Source organism: Populus alba, chromosome 8, assembly GCF_005239225.2.
Source record: "Populus alba chromosome 8, ASM523922v2, whole genome shotgun sequence".
NCBI lineage: Eukaryota > Viridiplantae > Streptophyta > Magnoliopsida > Malpighiales > Salicaceae > Populus > Populus alba.
In genome coordinates, this window is record NC_133291.1 from 2,500,664 (window position 1) to 2,528,358 (window position 27,695).

The 27,695-nt window shown below is 34.5% G+C and overlaps 4 protein-coding genes across 5 annotated transcripts; 2 read left to right on the forward strand and 2 right to left on the reverse strand.

Annotated features, from left to right (window-relative positions):
- The first annotated feature begins 1,473 nt into the window (after positions 1 to 1,473).
- On the forward strand, positions 1,474 to 4,101 carry LOC118052437 (elongation factor 1-alpha). The gene is made up of 3 exons (XM_035063421.2): positions 1,474 to 1,605; positions 2,272 to 2,753; positions 2,894 to 4,101. The coding sequence occupies exons 2-3, from the start codon at positions 2,292 to 2,294 to the stop codon at positions 3,779 to 3,781; spliced, it is 1,350 nt and encodes a 449-aa protein (XP_034919312.1). The 5' UTR covers positions 1,474 to 1,605; positions 2,272 to 2,291; the 3' UTR covers positions 3,782 to 4,101.
- Positions 4,102 to 5,642: 1,541 nt separating this feature from the next.
- Positions 5,643 to 8,172, reverse strand: LOC118052451 (uncharacterized). Of its 2 annotated transcripts, XM_035063441.2 has the most exons (3): positions 7,761 to 8,172; positions 7,356 to 7,465; positions 5,643 to 6,529 (listed from the first exon to the last, which is right to left on the reverse strand). In XM_035063441.2, the coding sequence occupies exons 2-3, from the start codon at positions 7,444 to 7,446 to the stop codon at positions 5,877 to 5,879; spliced, it is 744 nt and encodes a 247-aa protein (XP_034919332.1). In that variant the 5' UTR covers positions 7,447 to 7,465; positions 7,761 to 8,172; the 3' UTR covers positions 5,643 to 5,876. The 2 variants fall into 2 exon arrangements, with proteins under 2 accessions (XP_034919332.1, XP_034919333.1); XM_035063442.2 differs by lacking the exon at positions 7,356 to 7,465 and having other exon boundaries at positions 7,761 to 8,156.
- Positions 8,173 to 12,326: 4,154 nt separating this feature from the next.
- Positions 12,327 to 16,172, forward strand: LOC118052454 (transcription factor GTE6). The gene is given in 8 exon segments (XM_035063449.2): positions 12,327 to 12,550; positions 12,763 to 12,886; positions 12,984 to 13,208; positions 13,666 to 13,743; positions 14,152 to 14,376; positions 14,488 to 14,635; positions 15,293 to 15,459; positions 15,538 to 16,172. Coding segments are annotated over 7 exon segments (1,167 nt in total). The 5' UTR covers positions 12,327 to 12,550; positions 12,763 to 12,769; the 3' UTR covers positions 15,745 to 16,172.
- Positions 16,173 to 17,657: 1,485 nt separating this feature from the next.
- Positions 17,658 to 20,445, reverse strand: LOC118052436 (elongation factor 1-alpha). The gene is made up of 3 exons (XM_035063420.2): positions 20,294 to 20,445; positions 19,034 to 19,515; positions 17,658 to 18,892 (listed from the first exon to the last, which is right to left on the reverse strand). The coding sequence occupies exons 2-3, from the start codon at positions 19,493 to 19,495 to the stop codon at positions 18,005 to 18,007; spliced, it is 1,350 nt and encodes a 449-aa protein (XP_034919311.1). The 5' UTR covers positions 19,496 to 19,515; positions 20,294 to 20,445; the 3' UTR covers positions 17,658 to 18,004.
- Positions 20,446 to 27,695: the final 7,250 nt, after the last annotated feature.

Here is a 27,695-nt window from a genome sequence, read left to right on the forward strand (position 1 = left end):
AAGCATCTACTTCTAATTAGTTTCCCTTCTTTATAAACTCACATACTCAACAATAATGACATCTTCATTTCTCATTACTGATTTATCTTTCAAAAAAATTAATATTTGTTGCTGTATAAAATTTATGACTTTCAGTTACACTGATTTTTTCCAATAGGAAACCAATTAACATTGGGTTAGTCAATGCTTGCTTTTCCAACATCACAACCTGATTGGGCGTCTTCATCATCTGCATTGTTGATACAGCTTGCTGCTCATTCACGTCCAATTCTCCATCTATATGTATAAAACATAAAATATTTACCTCTCGCTACTTTTGTTATGCTTGAACTAACTTTTGCAACTAACTTTGTTAACTATCTGAACTTCATTTTTGTAACTAACTCTGTGAATATACTATCTATTCCCATATAACATGTGCAAAAAAAAAAATTACAGATTTTGACACCCGCGGCATCGCGCGGGTATCAAGACTAGTATTTACTTATAATGCTTCCAAGCCTACGAGGAAGGCCTTGAAATGCAACTAAAACAGTTTTTAAATTGTTTGGGATGGTTAGAGTGGTTTAAAGTATTTTTTATTTAGAAATAAATTAAATAATAGTTTTTATGTTTTAAAAAATTATTTTTGAGATTACTATATTAAAATAATTTTAAAAAATTAAAAAAATAATTTTTAGATATTTTTAAAAAAATTTAAAAAATATAATTTCAACAGTATTTCCAAACAAATTTAAATTGAATCTTGTACCTTACTGTCTAGGATAATTAACCATTGTTGTGTATAGATTTATTAACTATTTATCTCATATTCTCCAATCTTTTTGAATATAGAAATTGTAATTGATATATTTGTTTCTCCAAAAAAAAAACACTGATTAAATCATCAAAACTTAACCTTTTCCATATATATATATATATATAGAAAAATTCAACATCTGTTTTTTTATTTATTTATTTATTTGAAGTGGTCCATTTTATATAAGAGAAGGCAATTATAATTAAGATTTATTTTACTTCCTCACCTATTCAGATATTTTGTGGGGCCTTGTTGTACCAAAATTGAAATAAAATTTATTTATTTTATTTTTTAATATGCTAATATAAAAAATAATAATTTTATTTTTATAATAATATTTTTAAATAAAAAAAATATTTTAAAAAACAATCCTTATTACACTCTCAAATACTATCTTCTTCGTTCCAATCCCAGACACTCTCTTTCTCTACGGTCATCCCATTTTTTCTAATTTATTCTCTTTATTATTACTATTAAAATAAAATCAGCCAACCAAATAAAACACGGCATCTTCAATACAATTTTACCGATTATTATTTTGTTTTATTTCCAATTCAAAAAATGGGAAGGCTAGTTAAAACTTAAAAGCGTTCTCGGAATGTTGCCAAATTACGGTAATTACCAATGCATGCGAGGACATGACGTGGATTAAATTTCACAACGAGGTCATTTTAGGAAACAGAAATATCACCAGGGTACTATAAATACGTCTACAAACCGCTTTGGCTTCTCCCTCGCTCACTGCCTGTTCTTGTACTAGCCTGCTTCTCCTCTCTCGCGGCTAGGGTTTTAGCGCCTCTCTTCAGGTTCGATTCACGATGTTCTCCTTTTCTCTCACATGTCCTTATTGATTAGCTCCTCTTATCATAAACAAGAAAATGTTGTTTCTTTTTTCTCTGTTAAGCATCTGTGATTTGAATCAGTTTTATCAGCCTTGAATTCTAGAAAAGTCTTGGATCTTGATTCTTCGTACCTTTCTTGTTTTCTTTAGATTATTTACAGTTTTCTCAGTGATAGTTACTGCATACATCGTCGTTGATTTTTATTTAGATCTAGTTTTTTCTGTGTTGGTTTTGATACATCTAAAAGGATTCCTGTATTGATTCTATGATTTTCTTCAATTAGTTTAAGCACTGTCACTAAAATAGACTTATAATTTGCTGTTTAACTGATTAATAATCTTACATTGCTATACAAATGTGTATCTTCAAAATGATATGCTGCTGCTAAATATAAAGTTTTTTTTATTTTGGGTTTCAGGGTTTTAAATATTAAGATATATTTGAAGTTGGCTTAAACATTGTTTTTTTGATTGATTTGTGGTCCGAATACTTGCATCTTACCCCTAGAGAATTTGTTATTATTCTGTATCTTACAAGTAGACCCAGTTGCATATATGAGCTTACTTTCTCTATGTGGTTTCAGTGTCCCAGTGTTTGTTTCTTAACTCTTATAACCTTTATATATGACAGCTCAACTCTATTAGTTAAGTATGGGCAAAGAGAAGAGTCACATTAACATCGTGGTCATTGGCCATGTCGACTCTGGCAAGTCAACCACCACTGGACACTTGATCTACAAGCTTGGAGGTATTGACAAGCGTGTCATCGAGAGGTTCGAGAAGGAAGCTGCTGAGATGAACAAGAGGTCATTCAAGTATGCTTGGGTGCTTGACAAGCTCAAGGCTGAGCGTGAACGTGGTATTACCATTGATATTGCTCTGTGGAAGTTCGAGACCACCAGGTACTACTGCACTGTCATCGATGCTCCTGGACATCGTGACTTTATCAAGAACATGATTACCGGAACCTCCCAGGCTGACTGTGCAGTCCTCATCATTGACTCTACCACTGGTGGTTTTGAGGCTGGTATCTCCAAGGATGGTCAGACCCGTGAGCATGCTCTTCTTGCATTCACCCTTGGTGTCAAGCAAATGATCTGCTGCTGTAACAAGGTATGCTTTTGCGATTTCGAGTTACACCGGTCATTTCATTTTCCTTAATCTACCTTGCTTTAGAATTTTGTTTGTGGAATTCTTGAATTTGGAAGCTTGAGGTATTTGAAACTAAAGTAAATTTGTTTATGCTATCACAGATGGATGCCACCACTCCAAAATACTCCAAGGCAAGGTATGATGAAATTATCAAGGAAGTGTCATCCTATTTGAAGAAAGTTGGTTACAACCCTGACAAGATTCCCTTCGTGCCTATCTCTGGATTTGAGGGTGATAACATGATTGAGAGGTCCACCAACCTGGACTGGTACAAGGGACCAACTCTCCTCGATGCCCTTGACCAGATTCAGGAGCCCAAGAGGCCCTCAGACAAGCCCCTCCGTCTCCCCCTTCAGGACGTGTACAAGATTGGTGGCATCGGAACTGTCCCAGTGGGTCGTGTGGAAACTGGTGTCATCAAGCCTGGTACGGTTGTCACTTTCGGGCCAACTGGACTGACTACTGAAGTTAAGTCTGTTGAGATGCACCACGAAGCACTCCAGGAGGCTCTTCCTGGTGACAATGTTGGATTTAACGTTAAGAATGTTGCCGTGAAGGATCTGAAGCGTGGGTTTGTTGCCTCAAACTCGAAGGATGATCCCGCCAAGGAGGCTGCGAACTTCACCTCCCAAGTGATCATCATGAACCATCCTGGACAGATTGGAAACGGATATGCCCCTGTTCTTGACTGCCACACCTGTCACATTGCTGTCAAATTTGCTGAGATCCTCACCAAGATTGACAGGCGATCAGGGAAGGAGTTGGAGAAGGAACCTAAATTTCTGAAGAACGGTGATGCAGGTATGATTAAGATGATTCCCACGAAGCCCATGGTGGTGGAGACTTTCTCAGAGTATCCCCCACTTGGTCGTTTTGCTGTGAGGGATATGCGCCAGACTGTTGCTGTGGGAGTGATCAAGAGCGTGGAGAAAAAGGATGCTTCTAGTGCTAAGGTGACCAAATCTGCTGCCAAGAAGGGTGGCAAGTGAACTGGGCAGGATGATGCAACTAGATGCTATAATATAAATCAAGAATGGGTTCTTGTATCTAGTCTATTCATTGGTTGTCTAGCTGTTTGGTACGAGAACTATAGTCGTAAGTCATCATCGTCATTGCGTGGCTGTCGTTCACAGAACTGGGTTCTTGATAGGCGGTGGCGTGTGGTTTTGATCTAGTCTGTTTCTGTGTCTTTGTTATGTCTCTCGGGTTGAGAATTTTATCCTCTGTTTTTTTTGACACACCGGTCAGAACTTTTAAATCTTTTGTCAGAACTTTTTTTTATATTTTACTTGCTAATTTTGCTTGTCAACTTTGATTTCTGTTCGCGCAATTATTTCTCTCTATTCTGACAGCGTGTTTAGAATCATTCCCATTATAAATTCATATCCATGCGTAAAATTTTTACAAATCTCAAGCAATTACATTCAATAAAAACCTTTGTTTTAATATTTAATATTAAATACAAAACCTTATTATATTATCCATTCGGCCTTCGACACACTTTGCCTTCTTTCTTGTTCTCTGGAATCTGTTCTTCTAAATTTGCGTTTATTTATTTTTGAGTTTTCAATTATTCGGTTTCAAACGTGTAAATGGAATCGATATATATATATGATTTGCTAGTGATTAGTTGTCATTTTATTGCAATTGCTGCGGTGACCAATAGCCTGCAAGCTTCGAAAATGCCATCTAATTGGGCTTTTGCAACATATTTATAACCTTCTTTGTTAAAATAGGCGAACCCTATCGATTCGCCTTAGGGAAGATACTTGGATTGGGTGGAGGAGAGTCATGTGGCTGCACTAGATTCTAGCGAGATTTCTGCCGCTCCCTCCCTCTAATCTTATTTATAGACTGTCAAGTTGACAGCGGAGGCAATTGGGACTGGTAACTGGTCAATGATGATCTTCGTGAAAGCATCCATATGAAAATCTTTGCGATCTGTCGCCCTGATTCAAACTTGGGCTTGGATAAACTGTTGTGATGACGGAAAATTGTGTCAAGACTGTATGAACTATGAAGCTATCTTAATGATAACAGGAATGAGATGGATGGCCATTTGGGAATGTGTTTGGTAGTGGAGAGTGCCTGAAGGTGTTAATACATTTTTGTGGCTCGCAGCTCAGATAGAAATCCTTGCTAATGAGCATGAGCCTTTAAAGTGTGGGCACTAACCATGTTAGTTTGGAATTGTTTTTTTTTTTTTTTTTTTAAAAAAAAAACAGGTTAGAGTGGAGCAGATCGGAGAGCGTAGAAAGACAATCTGAGGTTTTTAGGTCCAGCCTTGCCAAGTCTGAAATTGGCAAAGGAAACGATGATCGGGATATCACATAGACATAGCTGCAGTGTGGGTATTTGGTGATGGAGTAATGGAGGGTTATTCAATCCCAGTGCCATTTACCAAAACAATCCATTTAATCTCATCTCTCGTTCTGTCGAAGAAACTGATGCAGCCTGGAACATTGCATGGTGCAACAAAATTAACACAGATGTTTTGAGTGGAGGAACACCTGGAATAGCTTGCTTCGTGACTGGCAGGGGTGATGTATTGCTGGGTTTGCTTTTCATGCTGGTGCTTGCACACCAGTAACAGTAAGAGATGAATTTTGGGGTGTCAAGCTGGGATTGAAAGATGGCTTGGCAGGCGGCCTCCAGAGACCAAAGTAGTGATTCACTTACTAATACTGGCAGAAGAAAAACGCCGGAAGTATAGCTCAACCAGAGAAGAACCCTGTTGAGGAGAGCATGGCAAATTACAGTTTCAACATGTGTTTCATGAAGCCAATGCATGTGTTAAATGGCTGGAAACAAAATGCAGAACCTCCTACTGGTATGCAGTGGAGACATATATAGACGTATTATATGTAGGTGTGCATAATAGACGTATTCGTAACATTAAAATATAAACATCAAATATTGGTTATTTCTCTTGCCTGAGAAACCTTGTCTCGCAAAGTAGGGCTGTGAAAAAAAAATGCCCATTGGCTCAAAACTAGGCCAGAGCTTATCGCAAACCATCGAGTAAAATCAGGTCCTACTTTTCTCAAGGAAACCTTGCAGGCCAGTCATCACCATATTTTCCTATCACAGATTTTTGAAAGCAGACTCATGAGCAGATTTTTTGGGGGACAGTCTATTCAACAATGCCTTGTTATGACAGTGCTCTGCATCGACGAAGTAGAAATTTCCGTTGGCCTTAAATGTCACGAAAGGCCTGTTGGTTTCTGGAGGCCGGATATCAGCAAATTTGATGGTCTTTGGAATGTAGATTCCCAACCAGGACATCATCTCCACTTCAAAACTGTCTGAGCCAGGCTGCCATCTAAGCTTGTGGATGTAAGGGCTAACAAACCAGTGTAGAGCAGCAGTGGTCGAAGCACTAAAGAATATGACAGAAGAAGCAACTGCCCCCTTCAGGATGACATTTGAATCTTGAGATGTCATAAAAGTTATGACAGGACCCAAGGATACGGACAGGCAGCAGGTTGAAAGAGAGAGAAATTTTACTTTCTTGATGGTGGATGAGATCAGACCATAATATACTACCCCAGTCTCTTTTTCATCCTGCCCCGCTTCCTTCCTTCCACGGGGTCCAATGCTGATCTTATTGTCATCTTCTGTTGTTTTAGCTTGAGATGCCCATCTTTTCTGAGTTGCAGCAAGAAGAGTGCCATGGTTGAAGTTGGATTTGGCACACAGACTGTGTGACCATGTGCCAAACTGACAAGGATGATAGCCTAAAACAGAGAAAATTAATAACAATAAGAACATGTAAAGCAATCTCTTTAAGTAATGCTCCCAGAAACTAAGTGAATGTGCTTTTACATTGGTTGACAGGCATCTCCAAACAAAAGCAGACATTACTATAGAACAGATAGTGCTAAAACATGAAAAAAGCAACTATAGAAGGAACAATCTGCATTTGACTCGTGGAAAGAATCTTCAGAGTGTTTGATGGAACTGTTTTAGAGGTGAGAGACAATGTGGTGAACAACAAGATTCCTCAGTGTTTGATGAAACTGTTTTATAGGTAAGAGACAATCAGGTGAACAACGAGGGGTATTACAAACAAAGATTGGCCAACACACAAACTGGTTCAAGAAAGCGATCCCTGAGCAAGATTAAAATATCTTTTTTGGTCTGAAAATTTCATTAGTACTGGAGTGTGTATTGGTCCAGGGAGCACAGGACAGAAATTGTGACAAAGCAAGATGTGCAGGGAAAAAAGATTCACACAAAAACAGTTGAGAAGGACCACCTTGTAACAAAGCACAACAAATTTAATTCATGTAAACTGGTTGATCCTATATCTTTTATTAACTGCTGAATATGTCCACCAATCAATTAAAACTGCAAAACAACAGGCACCAAGCCAACTGCATTCCCAGCTTCCAAATTTATCAAATATTTTTGTTACTCCAGCAACATCAAACCATTCACAAATGCATCTCATATAGTTCACATATGCTCAGATATTGAGGGCATTCAACAAATATGAAGACTAGTTCCCATCCAATTGCATCATATATAAAATTCCCATGAAACTAATCAAAAGGCTGAAACCTTTGCAGTACAACTTGTATATAAGCCGCCCCAACTTCACAAAATCCAGACCTGGCCTGCTCTTTCTCCCCTGTTGGGAACGTCGAGACATTTTAAATTCAACACAACCCCTGAAAGCACAGAAATGATCACGGGTCTCCTACACTTTTCTAATTCTCAATGTTTATGTTTTTCAAAATTAAAATCTTTGTATATACTGTACGAAAGATTCCAGCTTTAGTCACTCTGTAACAAAACCCGGCAAGATTTAAAGAAGTCGGTTTCTTCTCCAATCAAGTATTAGATAATACAACATAACTTTCAAGCTGATCATTGATTTGTGCTCTTTTACGTAAAAATGAGATTGTGAAATGCAAGCCCCCACGAGGCAATAAGTAGATTGGGAAAGAAAATGAAGAGAGAAACCTGAGTGGAAGTTTCTGCTGGCTGAGAATTGTTTGGTTTGAGATCGAAGCAGGTGAAGAAGAGCTGCTCCCCTCGCCATTTCTTTGGGCTCCCTTGATTTCTTGATTCCCGCAGGACTTCCTTTCTTAGTGAAGTATCCCAAGTCCAAGGGTTCGTATTAAAGGGTCTAAGATTTTCAAGCTAAATAATATATTTTAATGTAGAAAATGATTCGCTGTTGAAATACTATCTGGTCTAGTGCATGCTCCTAGGACATGGTGATAGAGATCCCTCGTTCAATCCATGGATTGATTCTTTCTTCTTCTCTTTTCTTCTCTGGACTCCACGTAGCTAGTGAGAATGGGTCCTCTGGTTTTGTTTATTTGAATATGATTAATCACTTATTTCATGCCTCCACCAACTTGATCAATTATGGGCATTTTCTAGAAGAGAAATGTAAAAGATATGAACATGTTTCTCCGGAAAAGTCACCACATGGACCCCTATTTTGTATATTTGTTTAGAGTTATATCATTGTGTCTATCCGGTAAGAAAAAATGGAGATTTTGTTTATCAAATATGGATGTAATCCGAGCACCATATAAGCATATAAATTGATTCATTAAAAAAATACTAGATTGAGAAAAAAAATATTTACAATTTTTTTTAATTCTCGGATACATTAGGTTGACATACACTAACACAATCACATCTTAATGAAAATGTATTGGGTCTGCCCAAAGCCATACCCAACCATGAGTGGGTGTGGTAGCGTGCCATGTCCAGGTGTGTTGGGTTTGGTCATTACCACACCCAAAAACTGCTAGGTTTGATATATTTATTAGATCCAAGTACTTTTGGATTTCGCTCTGATTGGTGATACCAAGCCTAGTAGCTTGGCTAAGTGTGCTGCCAAGGCCAGCAAAGCAAGCCTGACATGTGTTTCTTGAAAATGTTGAGCCCAATAATTTTTGTTATTATGGCTCGGGCATAATTGTATTCGCTATACTCGTAGATTTAAATATAATAACTAAATCTAATGTTGTTAATTTTAAAATTTTTTATATAAAATTTTAGAGGATTTAATTTTCAACGGATAAACTTGAATAAACAAGTTTATATTCTGCTGACACTAATAGGTATATTAATGTTTTTCATGGTCTGCCATATCTTCATCTTTTTAGCCAAATAAAATAAGTAAAATATAACTCAAAATATCACAGAGATAAAATTATATCTAAGTCTTTCATATTAAAAAAAAGAACAAGATTTATGGATTATCAATACACCGTGCGTCCTTCAAAATAAATGTTCATAATTTTTATTCTATGCTACATGTATATATTTTCAAAGTATTTCTCTTTAGAATATTATTATTATTTTTTTCTATAAAAATATTTATTTAAACATCGAAGAGTCTTAATCTTCATAATTATTTTTTTTTATGAATATTAGCCACAAGTCACATTTATCTATCAATTATCAAATATAAACTATCAAACATCTTACTAAAAAAAGATAAATGAGAAGGCTGGAATCAATTAACTAACTAATTATTCTTCATAAAAACCATACTCCTAATCTACTATAATTTGTAAAGCTTCATCGCAAATATAATTGACAAACTTAATCTAGGCGTGAACTCATAAAAGAATTCAGGTAATTAGAATACCGGGTAAATTTTGGTTAATCAATTTAATTAAAATAATATCATTTTATTCTCTTTATATTATCGGTCAAGGTTAAGTGAATCACTAAAAACCCGGCTTTAGAAGTCTTGGAACCATCAACCCAATCATCTTTTTGGGACTCGATCTTTTTTTTGTTCGATCATGAGAGATGATAGAACCATTACAAGACAAAAGTCCAAGATCTGCATGTTACTTTGCTCGGAACGTAGCTTTCTCTCTCCTTCCCTCCCCCTCCCTTCTTAATTTTCTCTTAACCTTCCAAATCTAGGGACCAATTTGTTTTTTTTTTTTTATTTAAATTAAGGAATCTCGAATGCTAAGGACTAAGAAAATCACTTAAATGATGTCATTTTAGTCGAAACCTCATCATTTTAGTTGTAATTTACATTGTTCATGAACAATGCAGATCAACCTATAACTATAATAATGCTACACCAAAACAAAACTCTTTTTTTTTTTAATGAATTATTAACATAAGAATTATAATCTTTTCTCAAAATCAAGTTTGAAATAATATTTTTTATATTTTATTTTTTTACAATAAAAAATATCATCTTGTCAATTTATATGTTTGTTGAAACTAAGAATATGTTTGAGATTGTATTAGAAATTGTTTTTTTTAAATATATTTTGCTCATAAATACATTGAGATGATATATTTTTAATTTTTTAAAATTTATTTTTAATATTAACACATCGAAACAATCCAAAAACATAAAAAAAAATTAATTTAAAACAAAACAAATTTAAAAATCTTCAGACAAACAGTTAACCACCATCCCAAATTTATCCTAAGTCTCTCTCCATGTATTTTCAAAGATACATCTTTTATATCTGTTTAGTGCTTTTAAAGAATTTTTCTAAATTCTCCACTCCCAGATTTAAAAAAAATAAAAATAAAACACGCCTCTTTGAATATAAGCCAGCTCCTTGAAATTAACCCGGATTGATAATAGCACGAGAGATAAACACACACCAATCATCTTTTCACGCAATTGCAAATTTTAAGCATTACACTAATTGCATATATATATATATATATATATATATATATATATATATATATATATATATATATGCAAGGTTCTAAAGTTGTCTGGTTTAGCCCAATTTATCTGTTTCAATCGTTATCAAGTTAGTTATCCAGTCTTTCTAGAGAGTCTTTAAACTTGACAGCTTCCTTCATAACCAGTTCCTGCAAGAGTCAAACAGCCGATTTCTCCTTTACTTTTCTCTTCTATCTCCCGACACATCACAGCTACAGCACTACCTTGTCCTTTCTTTTCTCCATTTTTATTTCTTTATGAACTTACAACCCAGTCCTCTTCCAGAAACACTACAAGAAAAAAAAAAAAAAAAAAAAAGGAGAATTAATCAAATGGGATGAAATACTTTTGTGTCTAGACAGGAACCTTCCCCTAGAAAGAAGAAGAAGAAGAAATACCCCTCTCTTTGTCCCTCTCTGCTTCCTTTATATTGATAGATCTTGGCTAGCAAATTAATCCTTCGCTAACCATCTCTCTCTACTCCTCAACCTCAAGTCTCTCTCTTTTAAAAAAAAAACAGGCACGCGAAATGGAAAAGACCACCGAAATCTATCACGATTACTGGGAATTAGAGTCTGAACAAGACCTCTCCTCCTGTGATCTCCCATCATTCCTCATCAAAGAGCCTGAACCCAACAGTTATCACCATGATGATCAAGAACAAAGAGATCGTTTCTCAAGCCAAGACTTGTTTGAGTTCTTGCCACCTGATCAGGACACAAAGACAAACCCTCCGCAAGATATCATCTTCTTTGGAAGAAACATGCTCCACAAAACAAAGCAACCCGCCAACAGTCCTAACCCTCCAAGTTTTTCAGCTCTCTTGTCGAACAGAAGCAGACGTTCACATTCACTTCACGTAGAGACCTTAAGAGCTTCTCCCACCCCAAAATTAACCGGAAGTTTCCGGGACCGATACTCAAGTAATAATTCAAGAAAGCACAGGGTCTTGATCGGATTAGCAAAGATTCCACCAAAAATGGAGCTTAGTGATATCAAGAGAAGGCAGAGTCGCCAGGCACCGGTACCAATGATCCCGGCTCCGATGCTGGCAGTTGATGATGAAAAAACCGTTGTTGTCAGCATTAATGGATCATATGATGACCGCCACAAAGGCCGTGCTGGACTTGCCAAACCGTTGAAATGCAGATCGCATCTTTCTCGTCTCTTCTATGCTTGTTTTAAAGGATGTCTTCCCCTCTTGTGATCCGGACTAGATCATCCTCCCATCAGACAGATTTCAGAGATTTTGTATATAGACAGACAGTCCATAAGTAATTATAATAAGTGGATTTTGCTCGATTATGGTACGAGTTTTCTAGTATTCAAATCATTCCACTTGCGTGTAGTCCTTCTGAAATGTGGAGTCCGAATGTTCCACCGAGTGTTCTGCCACAAATGGGGGGAAATTTGTTTGTATGAACCGAACAAATCTGGTGTAAAAATTTCTCAGGGTTGAATTTAGCAGAACAATTCTTAATTTCCAGTGTATATAATCTCCACAAACAATCTACTTCCTCCAGAAAGTAAGCAATGCTCAAATTTCAATTTGTTGCTACCTTATAATTTTGAATTCAAATCTAGCAAAAGGGGGTGAAAATTCAGTTTTTTTTTTTTTATTATTATTCCTAAACGAGTTCTAAATGAATTGTCAGTGTATGTTTTGAGGAAAAAAAATGATTTTTATGTATAAAAACTAATCCGAGGACATGATAAAAACAATTTGAAAAATAAAAAGGTCAAATTAAAAAGAGACATATTAGAGGTCCGCTATTTTGGAGCCCTCACTCACACATTACAATTTACCATAAGAAAACGAGGAGAAACGGAAATAATCCCAAAAAAAAGAAAAGAGAAAAAGTGAAAGAGACGGCGCCGTTACTCGACATATCACAAGATTCACAGCAACAGGAATAAAACCGACGCCGTTAAAAAGAGAAGGCAGGTTTTCGTTTCGCAGTTCGCTGGACAGAGAGTTGGGAAGCGAGACAGAGCAGTCTCTCTGCGCCTCGCCTGCTCTGTTACTTCCACCACTCCCTGCACTGTACCCGTATACATAAACTTATATCTCCAGGTACTTATACATGACATACAAAATATCTTATAATCTCGATTAGTACTTCTTTAGTCTAATTATGTTCATCATTCAACAATCGTAAATGAATTCCATATATATATATATATATAAAATTTAGTGGCTCTGTTTCTAAAATCAAGCTAAATAGGTATGTATGAGGGTTTATTAATTCAATTTTACAATTTTGGAATATTTCTCTTCTTTTTTAGCAATCAAATGGAAGCGATAAGCCCGTCGATTGTGGATTCCGGTAATCTCCCGATAAGAAATCCCGATGCCGAAGCAGAGGGTTTCAAGCATAACGTGGAAGAAATTCTTCAAAAAGTTGATAAAGTAAATGAAATTTTATATAATTTAATTTTTTTCTAGCCTGTATTAGTTGCTTCGGAATGAGTTTGATTTATTTATATATATTTGAATGAATGTGTAGTTGGAGCAAAGAGTGAACGAGGTCGAGCAGTTTTACTTGAAGAATACAAGTAAAAAGCAGCAGAGTGGTTCTTCGAAAGGTGGAAGCTCCACTGTGAAAGATAAAGATAAAGAGAGGCATATTCCTAGTATTAGGAAACAGCAGCAAGATGCATCGAAACGAGAGGCAGCTGCTGCTAAGAGAATGCAAGAGCTTATGCGCCAATTCGGTACAATATTGCGTCAAGTAATGTATCAATCAATGCTGTTGTTATTGCTGCCCATTTTATTATTTCTATCATTTGTGTTTCTTCTGTCTGAGTGGTTACAACATAATTTCGTTTTTATCTTGAGAAAGAGTTGATTATCTTTTCTGTTATAAGATTTTAAGGTGGATTGAGAAATTGCTGTCTGAGTTTTTTCATATGTTATGGAAATTGGTTCCTGTTACCCCTACTACATCGCACTTTATGGTTACCAATTAGTTTCTGTGTGTGCTTGGAGAGTTGGTCCTAATTTTTTGTCTTTGTTAGCCATGTTTTTTTTGTGAACTCATGCTACTAATTGTTTGTTTTTATCTGATTTGTTCTGCCAAATCAAATCTATATTTGGATCTTGTTCTTGGATGCTAGAAGGTTAAAGAAAAAACAAGTGTCGCAAGGTAATTTTCAGTATCTAAAGTAATTTCTTTTTGTTGCGTTCAGATTACACAGCACAAATGGGCGTGGCCTTTTATGCAACCTGTAGATGTCAAAGGTCTTGGTTTGCATGACTATTATGAGGTGAAGTCTTATCACCCTTCTCAATATCCTATTCCATCCACATCCACTATATCAGAAATCACTTGGAGCACAGTTACTGATTTCCTTTTCCAGTGACTGCATAAGAGCCATCAAGTATAATTGCGAACACATTACAACACATGCTGCCCCCTTATACACATGTATACATGTCATGTTCACATGAGAACCATATGGAGTTGTTTTTAAAGGAAAGTAAATCATGCTTTTCATGTTCAATTTGTGTGATCACGCGCATACAAGTGTGACTTGTTGCATAGTTGGAGACATGGCCCTGAATTTTAGTTGGTTCTATCATTTATTGTCTTGTTGTTAACTGCTCTACCATTTTAGAGATGGGTGCTTTCTGAATCTGACTTCAAAGAATTTGGCACTTATGGCATTCAATAGGTTATCGACAAGCCCATGGATTTCAGTACAATTAAAAATCAAATGGAGGCCAAGGATGGCACAGGATACAAGAATGTAAGGGAGATATGTGCTGATGTGAGGTTAGTGTTTAAGAATGCAATGAAATATAATGATGAAAGAAGTGATGTTCATGTTATGGCCAAAACATTGCTGGGAAAATTTGAGGAGAAATGGCTACAGTTTCTGCCTAAAGTCACCGAAGAGGTATGTGCTAGTGAGCTATCTGAGTCCATGACCTTTTGCTAAAGTAAAAGGCAATTTTGTTGTCTTTTATTTCAACATTATTTTATTGAACACCAATCACTGTACCCACAGGAGAAAAGAAGAGAGGAGGAGGAAGCGGAGGCTCAATTGGATATGCAGCTTGCTCAGGAGGCTGCTCATGCTAAAATGGCTCGTGATTTGGGTAATGAGGTATAAAAAGTTTCACAAACTTTATTAAAACTATATAGAGTTCTGACAAAAGCTCATTGTTTCCACTTCGTGGTTGATGAAATTAAGCTTTTTGTTCAATGATCTATAAAAATATTCATAAACATGTTGAAATTGGTCTTCTGTTTGTGTAATCAAGTTTGACATTCATTTTTGTATTTTCATCTTGTTTTTATGATTATGTTTTGGAAAATGTCATGTTTTAAGAATTTTTTTCTGCGGTGACCCTTTCCCTTTTGCTTTTTTTGACAATTAATGATTCATCTGGAAGACTAGCGAGTTTCAAAGAGAAATAGGTTTGTTCAAAGTGCGTTTTTATTTTGTAAGGTCAGTCATCAACTTTGTGTGACTTGAAATAGTCATTAAAAAAAATAATCTAATAGTTTGACCATTGTATTTCATCTTTGTTTTTTTTTTTTCAAATAAAATCGTTAAATTTTAAAGGGTTTTTTTCATCATTTTTTTCAGATAGTAATTGGTTTTTGGTCATTATTTTTTAAATCCATTAAATTCAATGGCATGGGTTAGTTTTTCTTGCTTCTTTAAAAATCTGTCATCATTTGGGCATCCTTTTATTTTGTTTGGAAAAATTTGACGCTGGCCCTTATATTAGTTATTAAACTTATGAGTTAGCATGAAGATTTAAATTCTCAATTCTCAATTCTCTTTGACAACCAAAGTTAATTTTGAAAATGCCATTCCAGAAAGATGTCCACCGAAGAGAAAAGAAAGCTTGGGGCAGCTCTTACAAGGCTATCTCCTGAAGACCTGACCAAAGCATTGGAGATTGTTGCTCAGAATAATCCAGGCTTTCAAGCAACTGCTGAAGAGGTGGACCTTGACATCGATGCACAGGTCATAACTTATATCATAATTATTGCTTATATGATAGATTCTTGAATGAACAGCTTGGTAAAGGAACAAATTGTGCAGAGCGAAACCACCCTATGGAGGCTAAAGTTTTTTGTGAAGGATGCGCTGGAAGTCCAGGGAAAAAGTGCAGCCAGCGCAGGTGGCCGAAACAACAACAACAGCAACACCCCTAGCAATAATAACAATAACAACAACAAACGTAAAAGAGAGATTTGCGATGCTATTGCCAAAAATGCCAAGAAAAGGAGTAAAAAGCCCTCCTCATGATCTTATTGTACCGTAGATAAGTACTGTTATGGATTCTGGTAAGCTTTCATCTTGGTTGCCTTTTCTCATGGAACATTTTAGTGGGAAGTGATTCTTGCCATCAGAAAATGAGCCCGACAAGTATTGGGGGGAGAAAGCACGTATCTTGACTTGTCTCTTGATGAGTGATATTTATCTTCCGTGAGAAGCTGGTTGCGACCAAAGCCATTCTAATGTGCAGCCGTTTCCAATTTTCCCAAAAAAAGAAAAAGCCAGATTCAAGTGCAGTTTCATTTCTTGCAATGTAAATCTCATCACTTGTAGCTACGATTTTGTAAGATGTATGAGTGATACTCTTGCTTGGTGTAGAACAGAAAGATGGAACTTGAGTTTTCTGAACTTGTCATCTGGGAGCTACTGGAAGTTTTCTGGCGGCGATGTTTTTGTTTTTTGGGTTCTGCTAGACTCCTTTTTTCTTTGCCACGCCAGCTCTTGCTTCTCCTTTCAACTTCTCCTTCTTCCCCATTCATGAACGAAAGCATGTTTTGTAGCCAAAGTACCTCTACGCAGAAAGTGGTGAGGAAGCGTAGGGGAGTACAAGAGCATGTGAGGGAAACCAGACTGCGGTGCCGGGGAGGAGGTGGCTGTCAACGGTGATGGGCAAAGGGAGATTGCTGGAGCTGGTGGTGAACTAGCCTGCACTCTCCATTTTTTTAACCTTTTTAGGCCATTGGTTTCTCATAGCTTGATGTCGTCTCCTAATAGTCGTCTCAGTATACAGGAAACTATGTCTTCTAATATCCCCAGCTCCTTGGGTCCATACTTGCTCCAAGTTTATGCAACTATTTCCCGGAAATCAAAGCACAAGTGTAGTATTCATGATGATAAGTTGCAGTATCATCCCATGCACACTGCAGTGGTGCACCAGAAGGCTATATTCATCAGAATGCCAACGGAGGAAGTGCTCCCTCCGTTCTCATTTATAGCACTGCACAATGCGACGAAACTTTCTATGCTAGAGAACAGCGAGGTGTTCTTGGGTAAGGTTGGGTCGGGCTGGTTGGTATTCATCATTATATTTAACTTTAATTTTTAATATTTTATAAATTACAGATTTTAATTTATTCAAAAAAAATTAGAAAGTTGAGTTTGATATACAAATCAACAATGTTACAAGTTGTAAAAAAAAATACAGCGGTTAATATAAAATATATTTCTTAAATTCATCAACTCAATATAAAAAAAAAAAATATAAAACATTTTTTAAAAGAAAGATAAATATGTGTTTAATCAACAATTTGAATAATTTAGAAACAAATAAAACATATTTAAGCACTAAAACAAACTTGATAATATTGAAAAAAAAGAAAAAAAATAAAAAAAAAAATAATATGAAAAATAAAAAAGAATGAAGAAATGAAAAAAAAATATTTTGAAAAAAAAAAGAAAAACTAAAATTTATTTGATTTAAAGAAAAAAAGAAATATTTTAAAATTGAAAAATAAGAAGTTAACCAACAAAAAAGAAAAACAGATATTAGAAATCCACATGACTTGATTGTTGTGTGGGGGAACAGTGATTCCCCACACATTTAGATATTGTTAATATGACAGGATGCAAATAATAGAAAGGAAAACAGACCTGACTATTAGACCGTGTGGTATTTTGCAAGTTCACTTCGGTCCATGTTCGTAGGCCCAACTTTAATCTATTACAACATTAGCCCTTTTTATCATCGATTTCGAATGTGAACCCAATCCAAAGAGATGGTCAGCAACATCTTTAACACCCTTTCGATTTTTCAGACCATGTCACCGTGGAATCTAGGCCCATAAAAACTGGGCTTCCTTGAAATTGTTATTCGGTATCCTTAAAGATCCAAAGGAAAACATGGCATGCACAAATTAACAAAAAGGAAAATTCCACTCAATAACTAACGATAAAAATAGACTGAACATAAAAAAATAAAAAAGATCTCAAAACTTCACATGGGGGGTTTCTCATTATCCAAATACTAGACTTGATTGAAAATAAGAGCTGTAATGAAACTCGAAATGCATCTCAATTTGAGCGACACAACAAAAAGAAGTAGAAACTGCCTCAAGACTTGTATACGCCACCGCCGATCAAGAACCCAATTCTGTGAAAAGCCTTGTGATGATGGTGAAGACACAAAACTAAAAATCTCATGATACACAGAAATGCATCCTTTGGATAGACAACAAAAGGACACCAAGTCATTATTTTTAAAATAGATTTCAGTAGAGTCAACCTGCACGGTTCACTTGCCACCCTTCTTGGCAGCGGATTTGGTCACCTTAGCACTAGAAGCATCCTTCTTCTCCACGCTCTTGATCACTCCCACAGCAACAGTCTGGCGCATATCCCTCACGGCAAAACGACCAAGTGGGGGATACTCTGAGAAAGTCTCCACCACCATGGGCTTCGTTGGAATCATCTTAATCATTCCTGCATCACCGTTCTTCAGGAATTTGGGTTCCTTCTCCAACTCCTTGCCGGATCGCCTGTCAATCTTGGTGAGGATCTCAGCAAATTTGACAGCAATGTGACAGGTGTGGCAGTCAAGAACAGGGGCGTAACCATTTCCAATCTGCCCAGGATGGTTCATGATGATCACCTGGGAGGTGAAGTTCGCAGCCTCCTTGGCGGGATCATCCTTTGAGTTTGAGGCAACAAAACCACGCTTCAGATCCTTCACGGCTACATTCTTGACGTTGAATCCAACATTGTCACCAGGAAGAGCCTCTTGGAGTGCTTCGTGGTGCATCTCAACAGACTTAACTTCAGTAGTTAGTCCAGTTGGCCCGAAAGTGACAACTGTACCAGGCTTGATGACACCAGTTTCCACACGACCCACTGGGACAGTTCCAATACCACCAATCTTGTACACATCCTGAAGTGGGAGACGGAGGGGCTTGTCTGAGGGCCTCTTGGGCTCCTGGATCTGGTCAAGGGCATCGAGGAGAGTTGGTCCCTTGTACCAGTCCAGGTTGGTGGACCTCTCAATCATGTTATCACCCTCAAATCCAGAGATAGGAACGAAGGGAATCTTGTCAGGGTTGTAACCGACTTTCTTCAAATAGGATGACACTTCCTTGATAATTTCATCATACCTAGCCTTGGAGTATTTTGGTGTGGTGGCATCCATCTGTGATAAGCATAACAAATTTAATTTAGTTTCAAGTACCTAAAGCTTCCAAATTCCAGAATTTCACAACCAAAATTCTAAAGCAAGGTAGAACAAGGAAAATGAAATGACTGGTGTAACTTGAAATGTGCACAAGCATACCTTGTTACAGCAGCAGATCATTTGCTTGACACCAAGGGTGAAGGCAAGAAGAGCATGCTCACGGGTCTGACCATCCTTGGAGATACCAGCCTCAAAACCACCAGTGGTAGAGTCAATGATGAGGACTGCACAGTCAGCCTGGGAGGTTCCGGTAATCATGTTCTTGATAAAGTCACGATGTCCAGGAGCATCGATGACAGTGCAGTAGTACCTGGTGGTCTCGAACTTCCACAGAGCAATATCAATGGTAATACCACGTTCACGCTCCGCCTTGAGCTTGTCAAGCACCCAAGCATACTTGAATGACCTCTTGTTCATCTCAGCAGCTTCCTTCTCGAACCTCTCAATGACACGCTTGTCAATACCTCCAAGCTTGTAGATCAAGTGTCCAGTGGTGGTTGACTTGCCAGAGTCGACATGGCCAATGACCACAATGTTAATGTGACTCTTCTCTTTACCCATAATGAAATCTCAGCGCTTAACTGAAACTCAGAAAGCAAAATCTTAGCGTGAGACCAAAATTACACACGGAAAGCAAAATTATATTTGACATTGATGTCACTTCAAGAGGACATGTCAATAGAAAAATCTAAGAGCACAAGCTTACCAATTGGACAACAAGTCAAACCCAAAAGGAAGATTACAGCATAAAATTTTAAAAATATCAACAGCACATATTGTATACGCTAGTTAATTATATTTGATAAATTAGACAGCAAAAAAGGATAATTTTGGATAAGAATAAATTACGTAGCTTCTGATGACCTTCACATCATTTGATCTAAGTGACAGTTAATAGCAAAATTTATATTGAAAAATCAAATCAACATCTTCAGAAATAAAAGATTGATTTAAAAGTTCTTTTAATACAAAAAATCAACAAATAAAATCATACAACAGGTAAAAAGCTGAAAAAATAACGGCTGGGCATTTCACAATCCTACAAATTCACATCTAATTAGATCTACACAACAAACAGTAACAAAATGCTAAAACCACGTAAGTGAATTGTAATCTAATAGATCTTCTTCTATATATCTTCAAGGCAAATAAAAGGCACTAGCAATCAAGATAAAACAGATTGACAGCCGATAATACAGATCAAAACCACGTATTAAAGTTAAAAATGCTAAACAAAGCAATCAAGAACTAAATATCAACACAAATCAACTGAACATCAGTAGTTATGAGGTGTCAGGGAGAATCGAATCAGACAACAGGCATGACTAGAACAAGAGAAAGGAGAGGGGGGTGGCGAACCTGAAGAATGATGCAAAAACACTAGCGGCAAGAGGATAGAAAAAGAAGAAGCAGGTGTGAGAGCGAGGAACGAGTGATAGGGTTTGTAGTCATTTATAGCGCGCTGGAGGCATTTTTCTTTCCTTAAATGTCCTTCACTTGTTTCTCACGCAGTTGACTATCAACGGCCTCTTCTCAGGTCTCTTCACTGGAAAATAATCGTTTTCTATATAAAAAAAAAAAAATAGGAGTAATTACCCTGTATTCACCTTGAAAAGAAAGATAAATAGATAGTAAACTAGATTATTGTTTTGCGGTTGCACGCAGGTTAAAATAATTTTTTTTAAATATAATTAGATCGTTGATCTATGATATAGATATATTAAAATATTTAGATATTATTAATGTATTTTTTAGTTAATAAAATTTTAATTATATAAGAGTTGATGTGATATAACTTAATTAACGTAACGGATTCGAAAATAATCTAAATAATTATTAAAAGCATAACCTGACTAAAAAAATATCAATACAATATTTTTTTAAAAAAATAAGAGGGAAATATATTAAACTAACTTATATCAATTCAGATTAATTTATCAATTCAAAACTTAAATATACTTATAAAAAACAAATTGAAACAAATTATAAAATTAAATTTTAAATCAATCCAATATTAAAGGATAAAGCTGAAAATAAAATTTTAATTAAAAAAACAACTCAATTTAGCACAGGTTAATGTTTCAAATCTATAACTCTAATCATATGATTGGAATAATTTTTATAAAAAACAAATTATAAAACTTAATTTTTAATGTTATGGAGTGAAATTAAAATAAAAAAATAAAAAACTCGAGTTAACTTATCATGCTCGTAACTCATGCATTGAGATCATAGTAATCTTATAAAAATAAACAAAAAAAAATTACAAAGTTTAATTTTAAATTAACATGAAATTCAAGGGAAAAATTGACTTAAAAAAAAGGAAAAAAAAAAAAAAAAAACTTAGTCATCACATTAAATCTATATTCCATATCATGAAACTATAATAAATAAAGTTAATGTTAAAAGATAATACTAGAAAAAAAAAACCTAAACCTTAAAATTTATATCAACACAAGAACGCTCTAAAATTTATTGTCAGATAATCTAGTACGTGATGAAGATAAATATAAAATTACTCAAAATATTCACATTTACTTCATGTATTTCCCAGGATCACTCGGTTCATAAATTATAATCAACAGACCATTCGGGTTAGGAGAAATTAGTAAAAGTTCGATGACTATCTTGTTGGAAATCAGAACAGTCATGTCCTCATACTTTGTGTAATCAAGAACTTCAGGTCAACTTTCATCTGCAAATCGCCATGTCACGTCCCGATAGCGCTTTCCATTTAATATGGACGTTGAGTTAACTATTTGAACTTCAACGAAATTTATCTTGAACATGCAAAAAAACAATCCGGGTTATTATATGGAATATGGAGTTGCTTGGATTTGCATTTTAAATAGTGTTTTTTTTATATATATTATATTAGATTATTTTGATATATTGATATTAATTTTTTTTTAAAATATAAATATATTAGTTTAATATATTTTTAAATAAAAAAATATTTTAAATCTTTTAGATAACACCGTCATTAGCTTGATTAAAAATATTTTAAAAAAATTATTCAAATCATGACAAAAATTAAGTTTAACCTCTATTACAAACAACGTCTTAACCAGTTCTTAGAGACAAACAAGCAATTGTACTAATCTTGCAAAAATATCCATAAAAACTATATTGTTTATTTATTTACTTTTTACAGAGTATAAATTTAAACTCGAAATCTCGTAGCTAATATCGATTAGCAGCACCAAATAATTAAAGAAAAGTTTGATTAGCCTAAGCTCAAAGCCTGTAGGGATTTTTCAAGAAAAATAATGATAGAAAATACAGCTCAATATTGGGCTCAAAGATAAAAAATGAACCATTCGTTTTCTATATGGCCGGAGCTCAATAAATTCCGAATAAACATCCAAGTAAAAAAAACAATATCACGCCCAACCAAAAATTTCTTTTTCCGGGAGGCCCAATGGTCGCCCAGAGTTGATTACACAAGAACACAACTAAGCAGAAGAGAAGGATATCTATAACTTGCCAGACCTTGATGATAGATCAAGACTTCTTCTCTAGCTTGCGGAGCTTTTTGACTGTCGATATACCGAGCCTATAAACTATATTAACATCAATATTTGTCCAGCAAGTAAGATTAAAAGACGCATTTTAAAAAATATCAGAGAAAGCCTTGTAAAACGAACAAAGAAAAGTGGAAATCATAGAAGATATAGAACATGCAGCCATGGTGTTCAAAGACATGAAATTCAAGAGCTACTAGCTACTAAAACACCAGTCCAACAAAATGTCATCATTGAAGACACAATAAAGACCCAGAAAATGACTCCAAACGAAATAGATGCCACCGTCAATCAAGAACCCGATTCCGTGAACAGCCCCGGGATGATGGTGAAAACATGCTAAAAATCTTATGACACAGAAAGAAACAACCAAAAGATTGATGGCTAAGTTGAACCCAGTCTTAATAAAAGACGAAGCACATAGCAATAGCTTTAAATTATGGCCAATATTTTATCAACAAAATATCAAGTCTAATGAAACAGATGCATTACGAGGAGAGCTTATGGATAACATAAAGTATACAAAAAAATAACATGAAGGTCTAACACATATTACCCTTAACAATCATCTGCATAAAACAGTTCTAGATTCTCAAAAATCAATTTTCTAATCTAGAAAATTAAAGTACAAGTTTATTATATGAATCACCACCCAGTAAGAGCAAAAACTATAGTTTTGAACCATCTAGGTGGTGGTCTAGTGGTAAGAGCCTGGGACCAAGAGGTTTGCTCCCTCTATGGTCTCAGGTTCGAGCCCTAAGTTACTCATATGATGGTCACTGGAGACTTACATGGTTGTTAACTTCAGGGCCCGAGGAATTAGTCGAGGTGCGCGCAAGCTGGCCCGGACACCCATGTTAAACTAAAAAAAAAAACTATAGTTTTGAAACCCGGTCTAGTAATTGATCTAATCTAATAATCAGGTCATGTATCGGATAGGTTTACCGAATATACTTTATATAAATTTAGAATACCTGATACATTCTTCTATTACTTTTCTAAATGTCTTTCTATCTCACTCGCAGAAATTCGTGTATAACTGATCGGGAACTAATCGTTACCTTGAAATTGCAATCACGTGCTTTGGGAAAGCGTTGTAGAAATGTTTGTGTCCACATTCCGGCAAGGATACGTCAGGTGCATAAAGGGGAATACCATGGGCAAATTTCAGAGAAACGAGAAAATGCGTGCTTTCAAAGGCAGGTCGACAACGACGTCGTGTTGTGTGCTCAGTGAAGTGATAACTAAAAGAGTTAAAGTTAGATAGTTAAAAAGATTTATTTTCTCAATTTGAATTTTGAGATCAAATCTAGAGGAGTCCATTCCTTTAATTGATGTAAGAACATGTCTTGAAAATTGTCATTAAAAAAAAAAAAGATTTTAATTGATACACGAGGCGTTCGAGGATGTTCTGATGTGCGGTAAAAGATTTAAAATTAAAAAAGATTGGAAGTAGTCTTTATATACCTTTGTGACATTGATAAAATCTCCAAAATGACCAAAAGATTGCCAACTATGAACTCGTGTAATTTCCATGTCGTTTTGGCAGAAACGGTCAAGTAAAACAAAGAAAAAATCCCAAACGCGGAGCATCACGGTCCATTTTATGCGTCACGAAGTGGAAAGCCAATCACACAGGCGAGTGCCTTGAAAAGGTGCTCTGTTTAATCCCATTTTACTTGGATATTAATGGATGTCATGAAGTGTTATTACAGTAGAAATTATTTTTTTATTTAAAAATATATTAAAATATTTTTTTAAAAAAATTTATTTTTGATGATAATATATTAAAACAATGAACACATAAAAAAATATTAATTTAAAGTTAAAAATTTTAAAAATAATCAATTTTTTCAAATATTTTTGAAATATAAAAACAAATACATGCTATAAAAATTTTTTAAAACGTGATTTCAACCATGTTTTTTAAAAATTTAATTTTTTTATTTTTTTATTTTATATTTTTAATTGTTCTGATGTGTTATACAATTTTTTTTTAAATTAAAAAATTATTATTTTAATATATTTTTAAATAAAAAAAATTTTAAAAACAATTATCATCACATTTTCAAATATCTTTTAAATATAATAAGATAAAGCAAATATAAAATCCAACACAACACGCTGTCGTCAATAAATTAAGGAAATCTAGAAAAAAAATCAAACCCAATAATGCATCTAGAAAACCCATTAGCAAAGATAGAGAAGCAATATCAAGATGAGGCAAAGTAAGAGAAGTCCAACTCCAGCCAGGATGTTCCCATCTGTCGATGAGAGTGATCAACGGTCCATATTCTTTTTAACTCATGTGCCCCTTGGGTAAAGGGATCATTCCACGCCTTAGGTTAGGACGATATTCCTCTGACTCCGACACCTTTTATATTTTATTTTTATTTTTGTATTTTAAAAAAATTAATTTTTTAAGTTTTCATTTTTAAATTAAATTTTTTATATATATATATCTATATTATTTTAATATGCTAATATAAAAAATAATATTATTTTAACACGTTTCTAAATAAAAAAAATACATTAAAAAATAACTATTAATTCTTTATTTTTAGAATAAAAAAAGAAATACAATGTTTTTCCCTTTTTATTATTAGTGTCCTAATTTGACTCCACTAAATGAAATTAATTTTATGTGATGTCGAAAGATAGTAAAAAATCACCAAGAGAATTTAATTATTAAAAGATAATTTCAGTTCAAAACCATTTTCAGGACAGGTGAAGTTGCTTAGGTACTCTATAACTAGTTCACAAAAAGGTAAAAGTAAGGACAAAATGGGTACTGATGTGTTTACGCGGTCTTTTACCTGAATTCATACGATACATGCCAATGTGCTTTCTGATTCAAACTTAAAAGCCAAACCCTAGACGAGTCTCGTCGTTAAAATCTAACAAAGAATCCGACAAAACGCGGCAAGGAGTGGAAAATACTGATATGAACGTTGATAAAATAAGGAAATCTAGAATGATTGAGGCCCGTGATGCATACATTTCTTTCTGTATTCCCAGTCTTCCAGAAGTAGCCAACTGTATCATCATGAACAAGATTCTTCCTTTCTGTCTGTCTTTCCCCTGCTGATATATAACTAAAACTTGACATTTTCAATAAGCGCTCCATGCAATAATGATTACTCACTTGATTCATATCTTTTCTCCTATCTATTAATTTTCTGATACAATGATTACTTAGCTCCAAGGAATTTGACCCTCGTGAAACAGTAAACAAGAAAATACTGGCTTGCATAGTTTTGGAGATGTAAAATAAACTCTCGTCTGCTAATCCTCCGTTAAGAAACTGCGATGGTACTTACAGGGATGACTTCTCCAAACAAGATCGATGCTCCTCTTTTGATCATACTCTTCCAGTAAATCAACAGAGAGAGCTTGTGTGATCACCAAAGACAAAGAAGCAAGAAAAGAGTGATCCTCTTGAGAGTACTGAAAGCGAGCATGCAAGAAGGACAATAAGTGTTGATATATAGGTATGGTTCTTCAAGGAGCAAGGAATATTAAATGAAGAAATTCAAAGAAAAAACCCCAATTTTTTTTAGTATATATATATAGTAGTTAATATATCGTAGGAAATCGCATAGATCGATAATTAAATTAACATAATCAATTATATTTAAAACGTTAACATTGTCATTAATTTTGTTATTTTATCCAGCAACGAAAACAAGTGACATCAAACCATATTTTTTTTGTCAACGGATTAGTACAATTATTAATGGCACCGCATAATTTTTTTATCATCGAATATTTCTCTAGGACTGTTAATTGTTTTGTAAGATGTCCAAATGCCATCCCTTAAGAACACTCTTACTCCATACATTCGCTGTGTTGATAATTGAATGGTAAAATCGACAACGATCGGCTCTTAAAAATAACAGTACGCAATAAGAGTGATTATTTTCGGTTTAATTTGGTTTTTATAAAAAAAAAAAAATTAAATTAAAATTTGTTTTCTTTTAAATCGAAACTAATTCAAACCAATTGGTTTCAGTTTGGTTTAGTTTTTTAAGACAAAAACTAGTTCAAACCAGCTTGAATTAGTTTTTTTGGTTTGGCTTAATTTTTTTTCAATTTGGGTTTAGTTTAGTTTTTTTAGTTTCAAGTTTATAAAATCGAAACCAAACCGAACTAGTCAGTTTTTTTAAAATTTTAATTATTTGGTTTGATTTTTTATATTTTTTTAATTTTCTCAATTTAATTGATTTTTTTTTTTACGTACTCCTAATATGCAACATTCATTTTTTAAAATTCTTTTTTTTTTTCGTGGTAAAATATCAACTAACAAAAAGGTTACCTCCGCATGCTCATTTCCGAATCCTTTCATTTTCATGCAGGAGAAACGTGCAACAATTTCTCAGATGATGACAGTGACAGCATATTAATTTGATGAGCAAGAAAAGATATTACCCAGAAGAAAAATACTTGCTAACCAAGAATATTTTGATGTGTCCATTGACTTTCTAGATCTCAACACGTTCCACGTGGAAGACACGATAGCAATTGAGTACAAAGGGCTAATAAAGATGATTATGATTGTTTTTTAAAAATATTATGTTTTTATTAAAAATATATTAAAATTATATATTTTTTTATTTTATAATTATAGTTGTTTTTTAAAATATTTTTTATAAAAAATATATTAAAATAATTTTTTATTTTTTAAAAATTACTTTTAATATTAGCATATTAAAATGATCTAAAAATTTTTTAAAATTATTAATTTAAAGTAAAAAAAATAATTTTTTTCAAAAAAAAAATAGATAACTCTTTACTATTGTAAAGCCTTTTATCTAACAATAAAATACAAATGATCGTTTCCACCATGTTTTTTTAATTTTTAATGTAAAATTAATATTTTTTGTGATCTTAGATTATTTTAATGTGTTGATATTAAAAATAATTTTTTTAAAAATAAAAAAGATATATTATTTTAATATATTTATAAATAAAAACATATATAAAAATAATAATCCCAACTACATTTCCTAATACCTTTTAAAAAATACCCGATCAGCAGCAGGGGGGGGGGGGGGGAGGTTTAACGCAGAATTTATGGCCCTTGGGTCCTTGATAATAATAATAATGGAACTATGCATATATCAAACTCACATCACACGAAAGCTCCACAGATCCTCCTATTTTCTTTTAAAAAAAAGAAGACATCTACGTAGAGACAAGCGTTGTGCCCTAACTAACCACTAAAAATATTCCAAGTT

Excerpts from the sequence above, each read along its gene's own strand:
- LOC118052437 (XM_035063421.2), top strand. The coding sequence starts at position 2,292 with ATGGGCAAAGAGAAGAGTCACATTAACATCGTGGTCATTGGCCATGTC. Across the intron at positions 2,754-2,893 it reads TGATCTGCTGCTGTAACAAG|ATGGATGCCACCACTCCAAA; the intron begins GTATGCTTTTGC and ends ATGCTATCACAG.
- LOC118052451 (XM_035063441.2), bottom strand. The coding sequence starts at position 7,446 with ATGTCTCGACGTTCCCAACAGGGGAGAAAGAGCAGGCCAGGTCTGGAT. Across the intron at positions 6,530-7,355 it reads ATACAAGTTGTACTGCAAAG|GCTATCATCCTTGTCAGTTT; the intron begins GTTTCAGCCTTT and ends TCTCTGTTTTAG.
- LOC118052436 (XM_035063420.2), bottom strand. The coding sequence starts at position 19,495 with ATGGGTAAAGAGAAGAGTCACATTAACATTGTGGTCATTGGCCATGTC. Across the intron at positions 18,893-19,033 it reads TGATCTGCTGCTGTAACAAG|ATGGATGCCACCACACCAAA; the intron begins GTATGCTTGTGC and ends TGCTTATCACAG.